This window comes from Sylvia atricapilla, chromosome Z (genome assembly GCF_009819655.1).
Source record: "Sylvia atricapilla isolate bSylAtr1 chromosome Z, bSylAtr1.pri, whole genome shotgun sequence".
NCBI lineage: Eukaryota > Metazoa > Chordata > Aves > Passeriformes > Sylviidae > Sylvia > Sylvia atricapilla.
Genome location: NC_089174.1, coordinates 79,687,804 through 79,705,290, shown reverse-complemented (window position 1 = coordinate 79,705,290; position 17,487 = coordinate 79,687,804). Strand labels below are relative to the sequence as shown.

The following is a 17,487-nucleotide window of genomic DNA, read 5'->3' as shown; positions in this document are numbered from 1 at the left end:
GAAATTGAATATGGAATAAATACACTAAATAAATCTAAATAAATAAATCTAAATTTCTCATTAAGTATGACTGTTAATTCTCCAACTCCATTAGTCAACTGGTTTGCTAATGTATCTTAAGGCATAATGGCCTGCAAAATAATAATTCAAATATTTGAGGCTTGAGAAGAATTATTTCAGTTACTCTGAACTGATACACACTAAGAAATGTCATATTTCACTATACTTCTACTATATATTTAATGTATTCCATATACACAATTTAGCATCTTTAGTTTATATCTACTATATCTTTACTAGAAATAAGTTATTCAGCCATCAATATTCCATATTAGGAACTGCAATACATCAAGAAAAAATGGCTGTAATAGTAATAACCAGAATATTCATCATAATCATAACAAATTGTAGTCAAATCAGCCTTTAATGGAATCAATTTAGATGTAGTCAGCTAGTAGCATAATTCTGGGGGTTATCTTTTTTTAATCATAAAAGCCAGAACCTATTTTCTCTGTTGCAGCTTACAAAAGAATAAACATTTCAGACTCCAAAAGGGCATTATTTGGGAACTAAAATGCCTTAATGCATTCACTTAAGGTGCAAGAAAATAAATAGTGAAATTTATTTGGGAGAATTTATATGGAATATTATTGTAACTTTAAGACTGGTTGGAGTCTGTCATGACAACCCAGGAAATTTGGGCATAGAAGAAGAACTAATAATTTCAATATCTACAGGGAATAAGACTCAACATTCTACTTATCTTGAAACAGCCTTAACTGGTAACTTAATTGCTGAGCCTGAATATTAGTCTTTTTTATTGATTGATTTATTTAGCATTACCTAGCATGAACTGCAGGGTAAAGGTGGACATAAGTCATCCTTTGAGACAATATTAAGTGTCGAGAAATCCCTTCAGTTTTCATTCCCACTATCCACATAACAAACGTAACAGGCTCTTCCTACTGAAGAGTTACATAAGGAAAAAAATTACACATAATTTAAACTGTAAGAAAATGTTTGCAGATTGAGAACTTTTGCTGTTTACATACCAAATACACAAGAATTTTATTCCTTTTCAACCATGGTGATTTGACTTCTGAACTCCAGAAAATATCATTTTAACACATTGATGTTTCAGAAGTCCATTCAAAAAGGAAAAAAAGTAATAAATATAACCAAAATCAAAATGTAAAACTAACAAATACTAAATAGATAATAGTCCTGTAATTTATTAGAATATGTAAATTGCAGCCTATATCCCATATGTAAAAATATTCTTCAGGTTATGATCTTATTAACACTTAAGCATTTTGTTTTTTTTATTTTATGTATTCACAAAGCCACTGAAGTCACCATCCTTGACACATTGAAGCAAGTTTAACTAGGGAGAAAATCTGACATCATATCAATTAAAATATTTTTGCAGTTTAAGTGTGTGGCATAAAAAAAAATGTGTTGAAGAAAAAGTTTCAATCTTTGATTAAAACAGCAGTTCTGTATCAGTACAAAAACAATTAGAATTTTTTTTTTTTTTTAATAAGGCATGGTAGACTGACACTTTAAGAAAACGGAAGTAGGAACTATGATTCCTCCTCTGAAAGCTCTGCATTTTAGATAAACAGTAGATAAAGTGGACAAAAAAACAGAGGATTTAATTTCAGATGAAATTAGAATTGAAAGCAATTGAAAAAAAGAAATATAATGAAGTCCCACATGATCTGCAACAAAAAAAAGGAAAATATATGTATGCAAGGGAAGACAATCAGGGCCAGTAACTAATTCTGCATGCTCAGCAATGTCATTTAATAGATATTTGCAGGTAACTGTTGCAGATATTTCTTATTGCAATTTATGGATGAGAAATTCCTCTACCACACATTAAAATATGTGACACTTGTGTTTTTTGATAGGTGGCATTTTAGTTTCAGTTCCTAAATAAAAGCCAGCAGGAGTACTAGAAGAGTCTACTGTAACATACTAGGTAGTAAAATCGGTATGTCACACTCAAAAAGGAAAATATGCTGAAAAATATTATCGTTTTTAAAACTTACTGTGCAATACATTTATGAGGCTGGGGATGGAGCCAAATCGACTGCATGCTTTCAAACATCTTATGTATGCAACCACTAGAGAGCAGTTTGACATTTAAATAAGCTCCTGTATCCCCCAGTAAAATATGCTTTTCACCAGGTAAGCAAATTGTTTCTTCTAATATATGCAGAATTTCTGTTTACAAATGATCTCATGGACTACTTTCACCTTCATTGACTCAGATGGATAATTTTAGTTATTCTCTACATTTCACAGAATCCCACAATGTTCTGAGTTCGAAGGGACCCACAAGGATCTTGTACGTCCAACTTCTAAGTGAATGGCCCATACCAGGACCCTTAAAACTTATTAAAGGTATTACAAACCCTGGCTATTTGGCTGGAAACTATTGTTAATCATTTCTGCTAGACCTAAAACTAGTCTATCTTTGCTTATGCAAATTAAACTCCTCAAAGTTTTCCCCACCTATGTCAGGTAAAAAAGGCTAATAAATAAGGAACTAGTTTCTCCAACTTGTCCAACAAGCAGACACTGTTGGACAAATTTAAGTGGGTTCACTCCTCCCTTTCTCTTCAGTTACCTAATGTTATAAAAGCATAATCAACATGTCTTTCAGGAGCTTAGGGAAAGACAAAAAAAAATCAAACAAACCAACAACCAGCAAAACCAATCCCCAAAAGCCCACTACACCTTCCTTCCTAATAAGCATTTCTGTCAATAAGGATAGAAATTATAAACATGATTAAATTCAATAAGAGGAGAGGCAGAGCAAAAGTAATATTATCAACCTATACTGGTCAAGAAAATAGTTATTAAATATTCATCACAATGCTTTATTTTGTCTATGTGTTTTTTCAGTGTTGTAGCTTATGTTTAAAAAAAAACCTGCCATTTTACATCCATGAAAGCTTTGTCAAAGTAGTTTCCAATAAATGTTCCTTAAACAAGCTCTGTAATTGAACTTGTTCTTTAAATGAGTTCTGTTAATTACTGGAATTCTTTTTCAGATTTCAAAATGTTTCAGAAATCTGCTTTATAGATAAAGCACCCTCACCACTTGGCTAATTTTTAATTACAAACAGAAATACCAAAGCCATTATTTAAAAAGAACTAAGAAATATTCAGTTAATTCCAGAATTTCCACATTATCATATCTGCCAGCTGCCATACACGATCATATCTAAATTTTCCACAATTTAGAGGGTTTTTTTTAAGTTGATTATATCGTAAAGAATATAAAGTAGGCAATTCAATATACACATTCACTTTTAAACCCATATATGTCTCAGATTGTTAAGTAAAGGCTACTTTAAAACACTTTGAGGCCAGAACAAAAGCAGCATAAAAAACAGACTTAAAAGATCTGTTAAATTAAATGCACAGCTAAAATCTCCATAGCAGCTACTCCTCATCAGTCTAGTAGGAAAAATTAAAGCTTACGTCTAAAGCATAATGAAAAGTTTTGTCAGATATAGAGATAATCAAGTCAGGCAGTCAATGCCATTTAAGTGAAGGTGACTGCACTGCTGCAGACCCAAACAGGTATCCCTGCTGCATTAAACACTGTTCCTGACATGCCAGTAAACAAGCTGTAAACAAACTGCATCAGCAGCACACTGAACTTCCGCTTCCCTCTGTACTCAGGGACTGCTGGCATTTTTGCTTCTCTTGTCATTTCATGTAAGGTTTGATATATCCATCCAGGAAAACGGAAAATGAGGGAGTGCACATTTTATTAGAGTTGGAACATGGTGAGTTTAGTGAGCCTCTTGTGGGACAAGGGGTCCCCCACATGACAGCACAGCACTACCCTAAGACACCTACTGTTGCAGCAGATCGCCTGGATTAAAAGAATATGTGCAGCTACTGTGCAAGTTTCTATAAAAAATGAAACCTGTCCCCTTCTGTCACCAGATTTTATGAAACTTGAAACAAAAAAATCCAACCAAAAAAGACCCTCCAAAACCAAAAAACAAATCCATCCCTCCAAAGACTGGGATTTCTGAAGAAAAATCATAGTTAAAAGTAATTTCTCCAACCATCTCCAATTAAATTTCCCTAGCCATCACAGATATCAAGCATTTATCATAATAATTACAAAGCAAACTATGTTCTTAGAAAAAAACCTAAAAAACAAAATCCATCTAGGTGGCATAATCAAAATGCCATTCGAATACTTTCTCAATTCTCTTCCAAAGAAACATGATCTGGCTAATGACATTCAAGCCATTTTTAGTGATGATATATTCAACTGCGTTAGCTGGACAGCACAGATTATATACCCTTCCAGGCTCTACTCAAATTCTTGGAAGATATGTAATTGTTCAACTCTACGTATCAGCTCAAATTCTTGATGGCATTTACAGTACATAAAGAACCCTGTTCATCATCTCTACTTATATCAAAACCTACTGTGATTTTTCTGAAATGAACAAGATTTTTAAGTGTTCTCATCTCACAGCAAGCAATAAATATTCATTCAACAATCTGTCAGATACCCAACTTCAAAAGATAACTGGCTTGGAGGCAAATACATGATAATTATGGCTTTTGAATTCTTCAGCAACTGAAGCTGAAGACTATACTTCCAAACAGATTTTACTGATTTTCTTTTTCCTTGTTCTTAAAGAGAAGAGATAGGGTACAAAAAAGGAGAACAGAAAGATCAGGAAGTGTAAGGGAATATTTTAGTAAATTGTGAATACAAAGCTAAAACAAAAATTACCTAACTTTAAAGAGCTGGCCTTGCAGTCCAGCAAGTCTGTATGAGATTATTTAATGTATTAAAAAATAATTTGGCTAAGCTGGCAAGTATGATGTAAAAACAATAGGGCTTTTTTTTTTCCTATGGGGAAAACATTCATTTACAGTCTATCATCTAAGTGTTTCTCAGATAGTCATCACAAACACGTTTATCCTTTTTAAAGCAGGATCAAAATCAGATTTTCACTAATAACTAAAAGCTGTTCAAAGCTATCTCATTCCATACCTAGGTAACAGAAAAGCAGAAAAAAACCACAATCAGAATCACTGTTTTTACCTTTTCTAGCTTTTTAGCCTCAATGTGTCGCAGCACCTGTTCCCTCCAGTCGTGAGGGACTTTGGTTTTCCCTGCGGGGTCCAGCAAGGAGTGCTCGGAGCTAACCCTGGGGTTGGATCTCTTGGAGGGGCTAGTCCGTGAGTAGTTGAAGTCGCTGACGGACATGGTGCGCTCGGGGATGTCGCTGACGGCCGGCCGTGCGCTCTGCGGCCGCGCCGCGCCCGGCCCGTCCATGCTGTACGTCCGGGCTGACAGGGGCCTCTGCTGCCCCGCCACCCCGGCCCTGCCCAGCGACTGCAGATCCCTGTAGCTTAAGTAGTCCCCTTCGGGAACTTGCGCTCGCCTTGAAGGCCCGCCGTCCCCGATGTTCATGGAAGCTGTAGAAGACACGCTGCTCTGCCTTTGAAGGGTGTGCCTGGTTGCTCCTGGGAGCAGCCTGTCACCTGGTGGAACTGCCCACAGGTCTGCGTGTCTCCCAGACATCCGCTGGTGAGTGCTGTACACGGCGCTGGCCCGCGCGTTGTTATGGTTGGAGAAATTCATGTTGCCAGAATGCTTTACGTAACTGGGAGTTTCCGTGCTGTCGGACCTAAGCAGACGCGAAGGAGGTAAAGTGCCTTGTTCTACTTGGGTGTTTTGTTTCTGGGGCCACAAGGCATCTTTTGCTGCTGCACTGCTGCTGTACTGAATATTATACTGGGGAGCACAGAGCATCTGTGCACCACCTGTCACTGATCCCCTCACTACATTAGCACCTTCAGGATTGTGATTTGAGTCAAACTTGAACACCGTTTTTGTAGAAGATACTAAATCAGATGATGACGATGACCCAGGAAAAACCTGTAAAGGCTGATCATAGAGAAGAGTAGCAGATTTACTTCGGACTATGTTTTTTCCATCTGCAGTATCAGATCCTGATTTCACCACTGAGTTTGGCTGTTGAGATCCATTCTCATTTACAGTATCATAGATTTTCAGCCCACCACTGTCCATACTTGTGGTGCTGTGAGATTTCAACACAGGACCACTCCTCTGTGGGGACAAATCTTCAGTGCTTCTAGAAACAGACAGCTCAGAAGAATCCCCATCGACTGTAGTGCTTTTTGCTAGTTTGTCTTTACTGGGAGACTGTCCTGTTTCCTCAGCATGTCCGTTTACTTTATTTATACGATATTTATTTCCATTTTCCAAGTGCTCACTTTCTTCTTTTGCGTTGTTATTCAAAAAGCCCATTACTGAAACCATTTTCTGTGTTTCTAACTTTTCTACAGGAACTGACACTGCCTCTTCACTAACCAGTTTATTGATATTCATGTTTATTTGGTCTAATTTGTGAGACTCCTCCATAGGTGTGCTGAGATCAACACCTTTTCCTATCAGGCCTAATCTTTCTTCAATGCTCAATTCATATTCAGACAAATTTGTAACCTTCTCTTGCACATTTAGTTTTTCTTCCACTGTAATACTCAATTCTCCTCCATTTTGCAAAAGATTATTCAAATTTTCATCTTCTTGCCTGGAAGAAAAAAAGATGGCCCTCAAAGAAATTCTCCTAAGAATGAATGTATTTCTCTAAAATAATTTTAGAAAAAAACTACCGTTAATATGCAACCATGCTGTGCATACAAAACAGATTTATGATTTGCTATGTTATATTGAAGGAGTACATTATATAGAGAGCTCATTTGGGCAACATTTTTATGTCACGTGGCTTCAGAAGTTTGTTTAAACTCTACAAGAATAATTAAAAACAGTTCAAAATTGTCAACAAGTACAAAGTGACAGTAACGTAAGTTTTTTTATTAATTTCTGTTAATTTCCATTTTGGACAATTTTCTTGTTTGTATTAGCAGCTTCTATGAAAATTGGCACTTTTAAACGAAATCCCCTAGAAGAGTAACAACCTTTAATAACCAATAATAAAAACCATTCTTTTTATGGTTTTAAGAACCTTTAATAGTCATATTAGCAATCAAATTGGTTTTCAAAAATAAGCAAATAAAAACACAGTGCTTTTAAAATGGTATACTGATGTATTTTGTAGGGATAAAAGCTTACAAAGATAAAATTATTACACCCTATTACTAAGAGAAACGACAATCATGTATTGTATACTAAAGTTAGTCTCTGAAAGTTTTTTTTTTTCCAAGAACTTCATTAACTTTAAGAGAACATTATTGACCTTATCATAAAACACTAAAATTTAAAATATTTAATGAAGGATAAATTAATGAATTAAAGGAAGGAACACCATATAAAATATTAAGTAACATTTTTCTAATGTGTTTTCTTAGTGGTCCACAGTATTTTACAAACCTGATTTTGGATAAAACAGCAGCATGTGTTTCTTTGTCAGGAGAACAGAGAGAAACGTCTTGGCTACTATCAGTATTTAAGGAAACAGAATCTGACATCCGAGAAGGAGAGGAACAGTTGCTGTTATTTTGATTACTATTGTGGGTAGCTTCATCTGATAAGGAATCAGTATCTTTTGAATCATCTGAAATAAAAATTTGCCAATTTAGTTAGACACACAGATCTTATTAACAGCCATTTCATATGTGTATGTATAGTATTTAGAAATTGTATCTTGTTCTTCAGTAATTCTTACTACCAGAAACTAAAATGTAAGCTAACACCTTCGCAAAGTTCATTTAAACTTCCAAAATACTGTGGGAAATAGTTCCTACTTTCAAAAAATATTTGGCCTAATGTAAATAGCTCTTATCTGTTAATTAAATCTAAATTCTTCCTTTATTCCCATTTTCCTTGTCATACACAAGCACTGTATTAGGGAATACTTTAAAATATCTATCAAATCATACTTCTGTTACTATAAGGATTTCAGAATTGTCAATTACATGAGTCTACTGGCCTCTAAGAAAATGAAGTACACTGTTTCACATGCAGTATTTTGAAAGGGTACACCATTCCTGATTTTGAATATTCTATCATTAAAGCTATTTACTAGATCAAGTACTCTGGAACCATTGATAGCAGTGGATAAGCTCTGTATAGCTTTTTAGTAAAGTAAAAAAATCAGCAATGAAAAATGCTCTTCTGCAAATTTTGAATTCAATGCATTCCCATGCTCTGCAGATCCCTTAGGACAACATTTTCGGAGTAATTTACCCCTGTGCACATTGATTCTTGCATAATGTATGCATACTTACATACTACATCCATATAAAAATAATTTCTTTGAGGGAATTCAAGCCAGCCGTGATTCTGACATGAGTGTAGAAACAAATACATTTAAAATTTTGCTTCAAGCCAATTACAGGTGCCAAACGCATACATTTTGTGGAACTAATGTCTGTCTTCAGAGACAAGAAAGAAGTTTTGACCTGGTACTTCAGTCAGACGTAAAAATCCAAGGACAGCATTGATAGATAAACATCCACCTTTTCATCTGTATGTGATCCTCATCAGACTCTTCCTGCTTCCACCATGTGGTTCTCCTCACCAAATTTCACCTTTATACATCTAATGTCCAGAAAAGCCTTTTGTCCTGAAAGTACTGGACTTGGGTATCATATGAAGCAAAATACTATTTGCTATCCTCTTTCTGTATCATGTTTTCTCTGAATCTTGGCCATTTCTTACTGTTATGGAAATAGTTATCCAGACCAAATTTATATTTCAGAGAATATAAAATTTAGTTAACAAGAAAAAATGTTCAAAATTTCCATGACAGAAGAGCAAAAAAACCATACAAGAGTAAAATAATTCTGGAGAAAGAGTTTGCACAAAAAAAGTTTATTCTTAAACCTTAGGAAGAGAGCACAGCTTCTGTAGAGAAATTTAAATAAGTGATACTGCTGCCTATAGCAGCTGCCTGTCACAGCAAGAATTCACAAAATCTGGGTGAAGGGGGAGTTAGATTATTTTCAATATAAATTTTCCTTTTCTGCAATCTTAAGCACATCAGGAGTGTGTTCAAGCTCAAAACCCCATAAAACAGACACCCCTTCTCTGCCTGTCCGATTTAAGCCGACAAGAATCAAGAAAATTAGGATATCAACACAAGTTCTCTCGCAATGCACCCAAATACATCCATTTTTTCCCTGCTTTCATTTCTTAACTAGGAAAATATTTTAAAACATACAATTAAGCCTTCTTTTACTTAATTTAATTTGGAAATTCAACCACTTTGAGTCAAGAAATTATCCAAATCACAAAAAGACTTCCAATGCTTTTTATGGTATCTTACCTTTTTTGCTGTTGCTTAGGGCTACCACCTTTGGTTGGTTTATGGAGGTTTCTATCAGTGGTGGTCGCATTTCTGCCATTTTCATCTCTTCATCAGAGGAGAGTTCTTCTGACTCCTGCTAAAGAAAGAACAGCTTTATGCTGTCCATTTTGAAGAGCAGCTCAAAGGTAAGTAAACACTATCTAAAGTATAATCCACTAAAAAATAAAGGGGTAAAAAGATAAATAAACAACATAACATAGGCAAAGCAAACAACTTCGTAGTGCATCTGTAGTGCAAGTCAACTGAATTATCTGTAAGAAGTAGCACTTGCAGACTGGTATTGTCACTGCTGAACTCTGTGGGATGACACTTAGGCAGGTAACCTCAACTGCAAAAAACTACTTGCAGCAAGCAGATGAAGCCTTCATTCCACCACTGGAGAGAGCATCCAGTTGAATCCAAGTCACAAAGAGATCACTGAACCAGCAAACACCACAGACTGACCAGCCCAGTACTGGTTTTGAAGAAAAGAGCTCAAACTCAAACTAAAACAGCCATGACCAAGGGGATCTTAGGAATGCAGAGGAACTCTGAGAAAAGACTGAAGGACCTTGGCTTGCCTAGTCCATCTAACAGAAACAGAGTAAGGTAGCTTGCTAGGGGTAAATTCCAAAAGGAAAAGAACTTAGATAACTTCAACAGCAATGACAGAGAAATAAAGCAATGCTGAAAACATTTAAGATAGTAATCCCTAGTTCTGAACCAAAAAACAGAACACAGTCCACTTATGAGAGAGATTAATAGACAAAGTGCTGCAAGAGCAGCCATGCAACTGATTCAGTATCCTACTGCTACCCTGTATTAATCTTCAAAACCCAATATTTTGAAGAAACAACCCCCCATCAGAACTTCCTTCCTCAGAGCAGAAATTTCTTTCTAGTAAACATGCTTGTTGCTACAAAATCTATGTTGCAAATTGCAAAAGGTCTGCCAATATTCACATTTTCTTACTGTTTTGGAACACTTAATGCATGGAACCTACTGGAGCACCATCTTCCCATAATACCAATTACCTGGCCAATTCTTAGGTCTGCAGGAAGGACAAACTTGACTGAGACACAAAAAAACAAGCTTACAACAGCCCTAATTAAAAATAAAAAAACATTGCCTTTTCTCTACAATCTGAACAAACAACCTGTTCACTGCATCTACCACATTCCCTTCCTCTTGGATGTGACATACAAGTGTAATCAATGCTGAAATGAAAAGCTTACACACAGGCAAAGTTTAAGTATCTGGATTCTGCAAAAGCGTTACCAGCAGGAGATAAGGAAATACACGGAAACAAGGTCTTTGCTGTACCTGACTCATGTACTTATTACAACTACAAAGAATTACTGTCACTGTCATCAGACAACTATCATGATCTTCTGCAATCACATTTTAAAATTAAAGAAAAAATGTCAATACCGGTATTTTCGAAAAGAATGCAGAAGCAAGAACACGCTAGTGGAGAAGTAGCCAGTGACAGCCACAACTGCCTATCACTCAAGTCTTGTCACTCTGTGATACAGGCACATTCCACAGCTTACATGACACAGACAAAATAATTCACTTGAGAAATAATGAAAAAAGTATTTTACAGGTTGTGACTGGGAACTGATTGAATGACAGCTTCTAAAATCTGTCATAAATCTCAAACTTTCTAAATAAATGAATACATGGTGTTTGTCAGAGAGATGGAAAGTTCAGAAGTTTAAAATCCTTCACTGTAAGAGGCAAGTATATTCCAAGTAATATTCCTGACAGCTCACTAGTAAACACAGAGGAATAAATGATTTTAAGCCCACCTTCTACTTTTCATTTGAAATGCATGTGTACACTAACTTGGAAACAGGAACTTTTTACTGCTACCACTGATCTGATATTTTCTCATTTCAGCAGCAATTAAAAGTGATTATTGAATGAAGTACTGACAGCCAAACAACTGGAGAATTCTACCAAAGTATTAGTCTTTTCACAGTGTATATCAACCTTTAGTTGAGTTTGCATTCTTTTTCTTTAAATGCATGCATCTTTTATTATGAACTTTTTATTAGCTGTTTCAACTTTACTTAACAAAATCTGAAGTGAGTAAAACACTGCATTGAAAACCATCTGATTTTACAACACTGATGGAGGGCAATTTTCCTCTGTTGTCGACAGAAATTTTCATCTCCCAGAAGAACAAACTCAATAGAACACCAGCACAATTTCTGACTGCTGTAATGCTCATTGCAAAGCCATACCTCAAGCATGTCTTCATGGTTGACAATTGTTTTCGTGTTCTGCAAGGTTTTAACAAGTGCAGTCATCTGTGAATTTGCAGTGCTGTGCTCAGCTTCTGGTTCACTAGGCTTCTGCACAGAGCTTCCTGCTGAATATTGCTTTCTCTCATCGGCTTTGTTCTTTATCGAACCAATTTCTGAGGTCTACAGAATTAAGAATATTAGCAGAGAAAGCAACCTGAAACCCTTTTAGCGACATATAGAGTGAGAATTATGTGTTCTGGGGAAATACGGAATGGAAAAATCTGAGCTCTGAAATTATAAGGAACAGAGTGCACCAGGTATGAAATGCTAAGAAAACACTATTGATAACTAAGGTATAGTCCCTACCCTGTGTCAATCAGTCTGACTCTGTATCCTTACTGGTATCAATATGTACTATTATATTTCCAGTCAAATGAAAGAAATCAAACAGGCAATACCTACAGTGATGCCATTTGAGCACCAGAAAGTAGTCCTATCTTCTCTCATGCTGCATCAAGCTCTTAGAGATTTGGGACACTTTTGCCAGCCTGCTATCACTGCTTGTTACCACACAAAGCCTCCAGTCATGAGCAGTAAAAGCCTTAGAAATTATCCAAATTTTATCCTGAAGTCTGGCAGATGAAAGAGGATCACGGGATGACAAAGATATCATCCTCCAGAAACCAAAGAAGGCAGCTCCGTAGCTCATCCAAGTTTGTATCTGCCTGAGAATTAGGTCACTTTTCTTGTTCTTAGTGCAGGAGGAAGACTGCTTACTGCAAACCAGATGTTTGTTACAGACCTCCTTAGGTGGGGAAGAGATAAATTGGTTCTGTAATCTAACAATTTTTCTTGCTAAAGCATCGGAGGGGAGGGAGAAGAGAATGAAAAGGAATAAATTACACTTTAGTCTTTGGAACTCCTTGCAAAACCAGAAGATAATGCTATCTCTAACCTTTACCCCCACATCTTTTACAGAAACTGTCTGGACTTCTCGTTTTGACTCCTTGGCAGTATCTTCAGCAGATTCTTCATCCTTTAGTCTATGTACAATTGTCTGGACTGTTTTGACCATATTCTTCAGTTCATCAGGATATGGAGTTGGGTATCTCTTCAGATTGCCCTCCTGTGTAACAAAAAAGCAGTAAGGTTCTACATTTATTTGAACGTCAGAACTAAAACATAAGCTTTAAAACAAACAATTAATTAGGCCAAACTACTGAATACCCTAGAATCTCTACCTTGATAATCAAGTCTGCCTACACTGAGGCAGACATAATCTTACACAACTAGGCAAGATTGTTAATCACTTTCACTCCCTTTCCCCCAACATGTCCAACGATTCCAAGCAAGGATTAAGCCAGCTGTAATTCACTTAAAATGAAATCAGGATTTATCACAGTTTCCCCAGTTGTTCTCCACAGAACCATTAGTCAGGTAGCATTGTAGTTAGGTCCTACATTGCTGTATTGCTGTGTATCAGTTTAAGTTATTCCTTTGTGTCCTGCAGAAAATGATCTGACCAAATAACGCCCAAACTAAAAACAAACACAACGAATAAATCCAAACCATAGTGTTTAATCCTGCCACATACTCTAAACTGATGACTTGATTTATTCAGCAGAGTGAAACCCATAACCAAAATAAGGAAAAGGCTGAGTTTAAGGGTAGAAATAAGAGAGAGGGAAGCACCAAGTATGCAAAAATAAATTCAATACTAACCCGAGGTGGTGCCTCTCTCTCATCTTTGTCTTCATCACACTCAAATGCCACCTGAGCGCGCTGTTTCCTCTGTTCCTCCCACAGAGAAGGATTGAAACTCTCATTATCAGATATGAACATAACTGGAAAAAAAACCCAAGAAATTCTTATAAGAATAGGCTACACTGTGCAAAACAAAATATACTCTTTTTCTTTCTCTTGGATGGAACTGGTATACTTTTGTATTCATTCTTTCTAAAAGATAAAAGATTAACAGAACCATTAATCGAAGATTAGATGTGATGCCACTGATTCATGAATTTGGCTGTACTTTTATATTAGAAAAATCTCTATTTTTAAAAAGATAATCATATGCTCAGCTATACACTAGTCGTAACATTTACAGAACTCTAAGTGGTTTTATTCTATATATAAATATGAAATAACATATTTGTGTGTGTATATATTTAAACATGAATTATACTTGTGTATATTTATATAGCCTATTATCAGTGCTTAATACGATTAAGCCCAGGTAAGAACATTAATTTGATTTCATTTAATGAAAATTTAAAAATGAAAACTAAGAATGACTTAGTGAGAAAAACCTGCATTCTTACTAATCCTAAAGCAATCTAAGCATCTAAAACTGAAGGTTAAATTAATCTGTATGATTTTACAGCAGTTATGCAGTTGACAGGGGCTTTAGATACAAGTACTTCTTGCTTAACATTAGAGATTAAAAAAATCTTGTAGATAGCTGATGTCTCTTATTTTAGCATGTCTTGGTGTTACATCAGCCAGGTTCTACTTTTAGCATGACAAATAGTGTAATAAATTTGCCACTATCATCCAGAAAATGTATATCCTTCACTATTAATACCAAGACAATTCATATTAACCACTTCTACACCTGACGTAGAAAAATACTTTATTTTAGGGCTCAGTAAGTGCAATAGAATATTTGTTACTCTGCATTTATTGGGTAAACTTAAAATTTTAACATATCTGAAAATATTATAATAAACTTCACTATCACTATTACAAAGACTTCCTGACCAAAAGCTAACTCAATAATCTACTGACCCCTAAACCTTCCTTTTGGATCTACCACCTCAGACAGGTATTCTGTCAGCTTAAGCCAAACAGTCCTTTCCTTGTCTTCAGGAAGCCAGAACCCGAGAAGAACAGAGTTCCAGTGGAGAGAACGCTTTCAGGAAGAATGAACTTCAATGTATCACCCAATTCTCACATTCTATCAGAGGTATTGCAAATACATTAGAAGGCACTAAAAGTGATGCTCAATTTACTGCTTTTGCTTATGTTTTTGATTGCTCCTTTGTCAGTGTACTAGACACCTGTGCTATGGAACAAGAAATGTTGGAACTTATCAATTTCCAATTATCTCCATTAATATATTGCCCCCTTTTAATTTCTGTTAAAGCAGCACAAGCTTTTTCCTCTTCCTTGCAAGGAAAAGAAACTGGAAAAATAAACTTACTCAAGTCTCCTTCCCTAACTCCTGTTGGGCTTACTACTGGAATTTTCCTTAACTATTTCACAACTATGCTGAAATAACTTTCTGGTAAGAGCTTAAAATTTTCTGCCTAACCTTTTATAAAAACAATTCAAGCTACATGTGAGCAATATCCTTTTCCTGGACTGATTTTTTTTTTTCCATTTCAAAACAAACCAGAGAATGCTACGTACTTTTAAAAGAACACCATACTTGGTAATGGAGGAAACATTTTGCTAAAATAGTCAGTTTGAAGCTAACACTTGCTTAAGAGAATTTCACCCCAAACCATTAGGCTCTATTGGAAGGAATGAGGGTGTCACACTGGGAGTGGCAAGCATCACAGAACATGTTCCTGTCAGTCCATTTCTCACCTTACTCACTGAAATAGTTTCATCTAGAATTTACCAACATCTAAATCTCATTAAGTTACTGTTCTCATTCATCAGACACAACTCATCACCTCTTACAAGTATACTCCAAACTTGTTTTAAGCATTATTTAGTGAAAATCCTATTAACAGGAACCCTTCCCATTATTATTCTCAAAAGTGACCACAGTGACAGGTAATTCAGAAATTTCTTACCCTCCTCAGTCCTTGGTTGCTGAGGGAACATGTAATTAGTAAGTACTGTTTTCTGTGTGTCAGGGTCAGCTTCTTTTTGAAGAGGGATAAGTGGTTTAGACTAGAAAGTAAATGAAAGAAGGCTAAGTTATGAATATATATATATATAGAGAGAGAGAAGTAAATATGACCTACATATCACAGAGCATGCTTGTATCATGACTTTGAAGGCTACTCTCCCCTGAATTAAACCACTTCTCCTCTGAATAATTTTCACAAAATGAAGATATTAACATGTCTGTATTTGACTGATGACAGGCTTTTTGACTGAGGATAAACTCAGCAAACAACTTTTGTGAAAAGAAAACAGTAGATAGTCACAAAGTAACCCAGTTTCTTGTTGGTACTTACTACTATTCCAAAGCACACAGATCAGAAATGCACAGCTATTTAAAACTGCAGATAATCTTATAAAGAGGAAAGTTCTGTACACTTATTTGATTATGACACCAGATTGAACATCTTCCACCCCTTATAGGGAAGGGCAGAGGATCCTGGAAATTACTGTTTTAGTAAAAGGGCACATCTGAGGCTAGTGGATTTCTGACAGCCCTGTATACCTTAATTCAAATACCTTAGTTCAAATAATCAGCATAATAGTAAGAACTTTAATAAAAAGAAAAATACAAGCACATGAGTCATTGCATTAACAGCTTCAAAGTTGAACAGTCATATAGTTCAAAGGTGTGGCAAGAAACCTAATTCAAAACCAGGCAGGCTGAGTTTCCCTACTGGTACAGCTGTGAAAGGAACAGCAGGCTACATGTTCCAGTTCAAGCTTACCACACACTAACTCTCTTGTGTAGATCAACCTGAACACACAAAACCACCACCACCAAAACAAAAAAACCAAAAACAAACAAACAAAAAATCAAACAAACCAAAACAACAACAACAACACCACCCAAACAAAAACCAACTAACCAACAACTAAAATCCAAACCCAGAGAAAACACAACAGAAACAAAAGCAAACAAACAAAAATCTTCCCAACATCTGTTGAATTGCATTTCCTCACAGCACAGAACTCCAGAATTAAGAGTCTCCAGAGACAGGTAAGCTCAGTATTGGTTACTTAAGAAGAACTGAGACAGTAATGTCAAGGAAGTATTAATGTAAACAGTACTAGGTCTTCCTTATTTAACAGATGGCTCTGTTCTTGTCAATCCTATTAGGAACAAAGTCAACCACAATTTTCAATATTAAAAAATCTTACCTGATTGTCTGATAGCCACATAGCAGTGAGTTGCTGCAGTTTTGTAAAGGTAAATGGTAAATTCTTCAGTCTGTCAATTACAAGAATTTATTTAAGTACATTTGGCCATACTGTTAAGATTTTAAACTATCGTGCATTAGCCTGTAAAATATTTTAAAGCGACATTTCCATATGAAGTTAACTAAATAAATAGTGAGAGCTGAAAGGCTACAGCATGTAATTTAAATTCAAGTTAAACTCCAAACAAACAAAATATGTATCTGCCCAGTTGGGCAAGTACTTCAAATAAAGAAGTAACACTGTAACTTGAATTCAACTCAACTGGTGACTTGAATACAAGGACAATTAACATAAATTAATAAATCTGAATCCTCACCATTTTATCTGTTAGTATACATGCCAATTAAGGAAAAATGTGCTACACCTGAAAATCAGGTTTTTTCTCAAATAGGAAAGCGGCTATGCTGGTTAATCAGTGCTCTGGCATTAATGGATAATAATGGATAAGTTACAGGTGGAGTACAGAGAAGCTGGATTGACAGAAGAGGAGGGAGAGCTCTGCTAGACTTCCCTCTCCAATATACTTTAATTCTACAAACTAACAATTACCCAAAGCTAAACATTTTGTCTATTTTTAATGACCACCTCTAGTAAAACACAACTCTTTTCCCGCTTCCACAGAACACCGAGGTCTTTTAACTATCCTATGATACAGCTGGGTGTGCCATATGCAATTCAAGAAGGTATTAATCTTTAAGTAAGAATCAAGTTTTAGGAAAAATAGCCAAAGTAATTCCCTAGAAAAACACATACTAACAATCATGACTGTAGAGAAGCTGCACTTTAGT

General features: G+C 35.8%; 1 protein-coding gene across 7 annotated transcripts in view; it reads right to left on the bottom strand.

The window, feature by feature from the left end:
* Positions 1–17,487, bottom strand: part of ERBIN (erbb2 interacting protein) — a 117,475-nt gene that overhangs the window by 12,923 nt on the left and 87,065 nt on the right. For 4 of the 7 annotated variants that reach the window (XM_066338998.1, XM_066338994.1, XM_066338992.1 and 1 more), the window contains 8 exons: positions 16,640–16,709; positions 15,385–15,484; positions 13,304–13,425; positions 12,537–12,707; positions 11,579–11,761; positions 9,309–9,426; positions 7,412–7,595; positions 5,096–6,611 (listed from right to left, as the gene is read on the bottom strand). In XM_066338998.1, coding sequence (XP_066195095.1) covers positions 5,096–6,611; positions 7,412–7,595; positions 9,309–9,426; positions 11,579–11,761; positions 12,537–12,707; positions 13,304–13,425; positions 15,385–15,484; positions 16,640–16,709 — 2,464 coding nt within the window. The remainder of the gene's footprint in view (positions 1–5,095; positions 6,612–7,411; positions 7,596–9,308; positions 9,427–11,578; positions 11,762–12,536; positions 12,708–13,303; positions 13,426–15,384; positions 15,485–16,639; positions 16,710–17,487) is intronic. The other 3 variants (XM_066338993.1, XM_066338996.1, XM_066338997.1) reach the window with 2 other exon arrangements.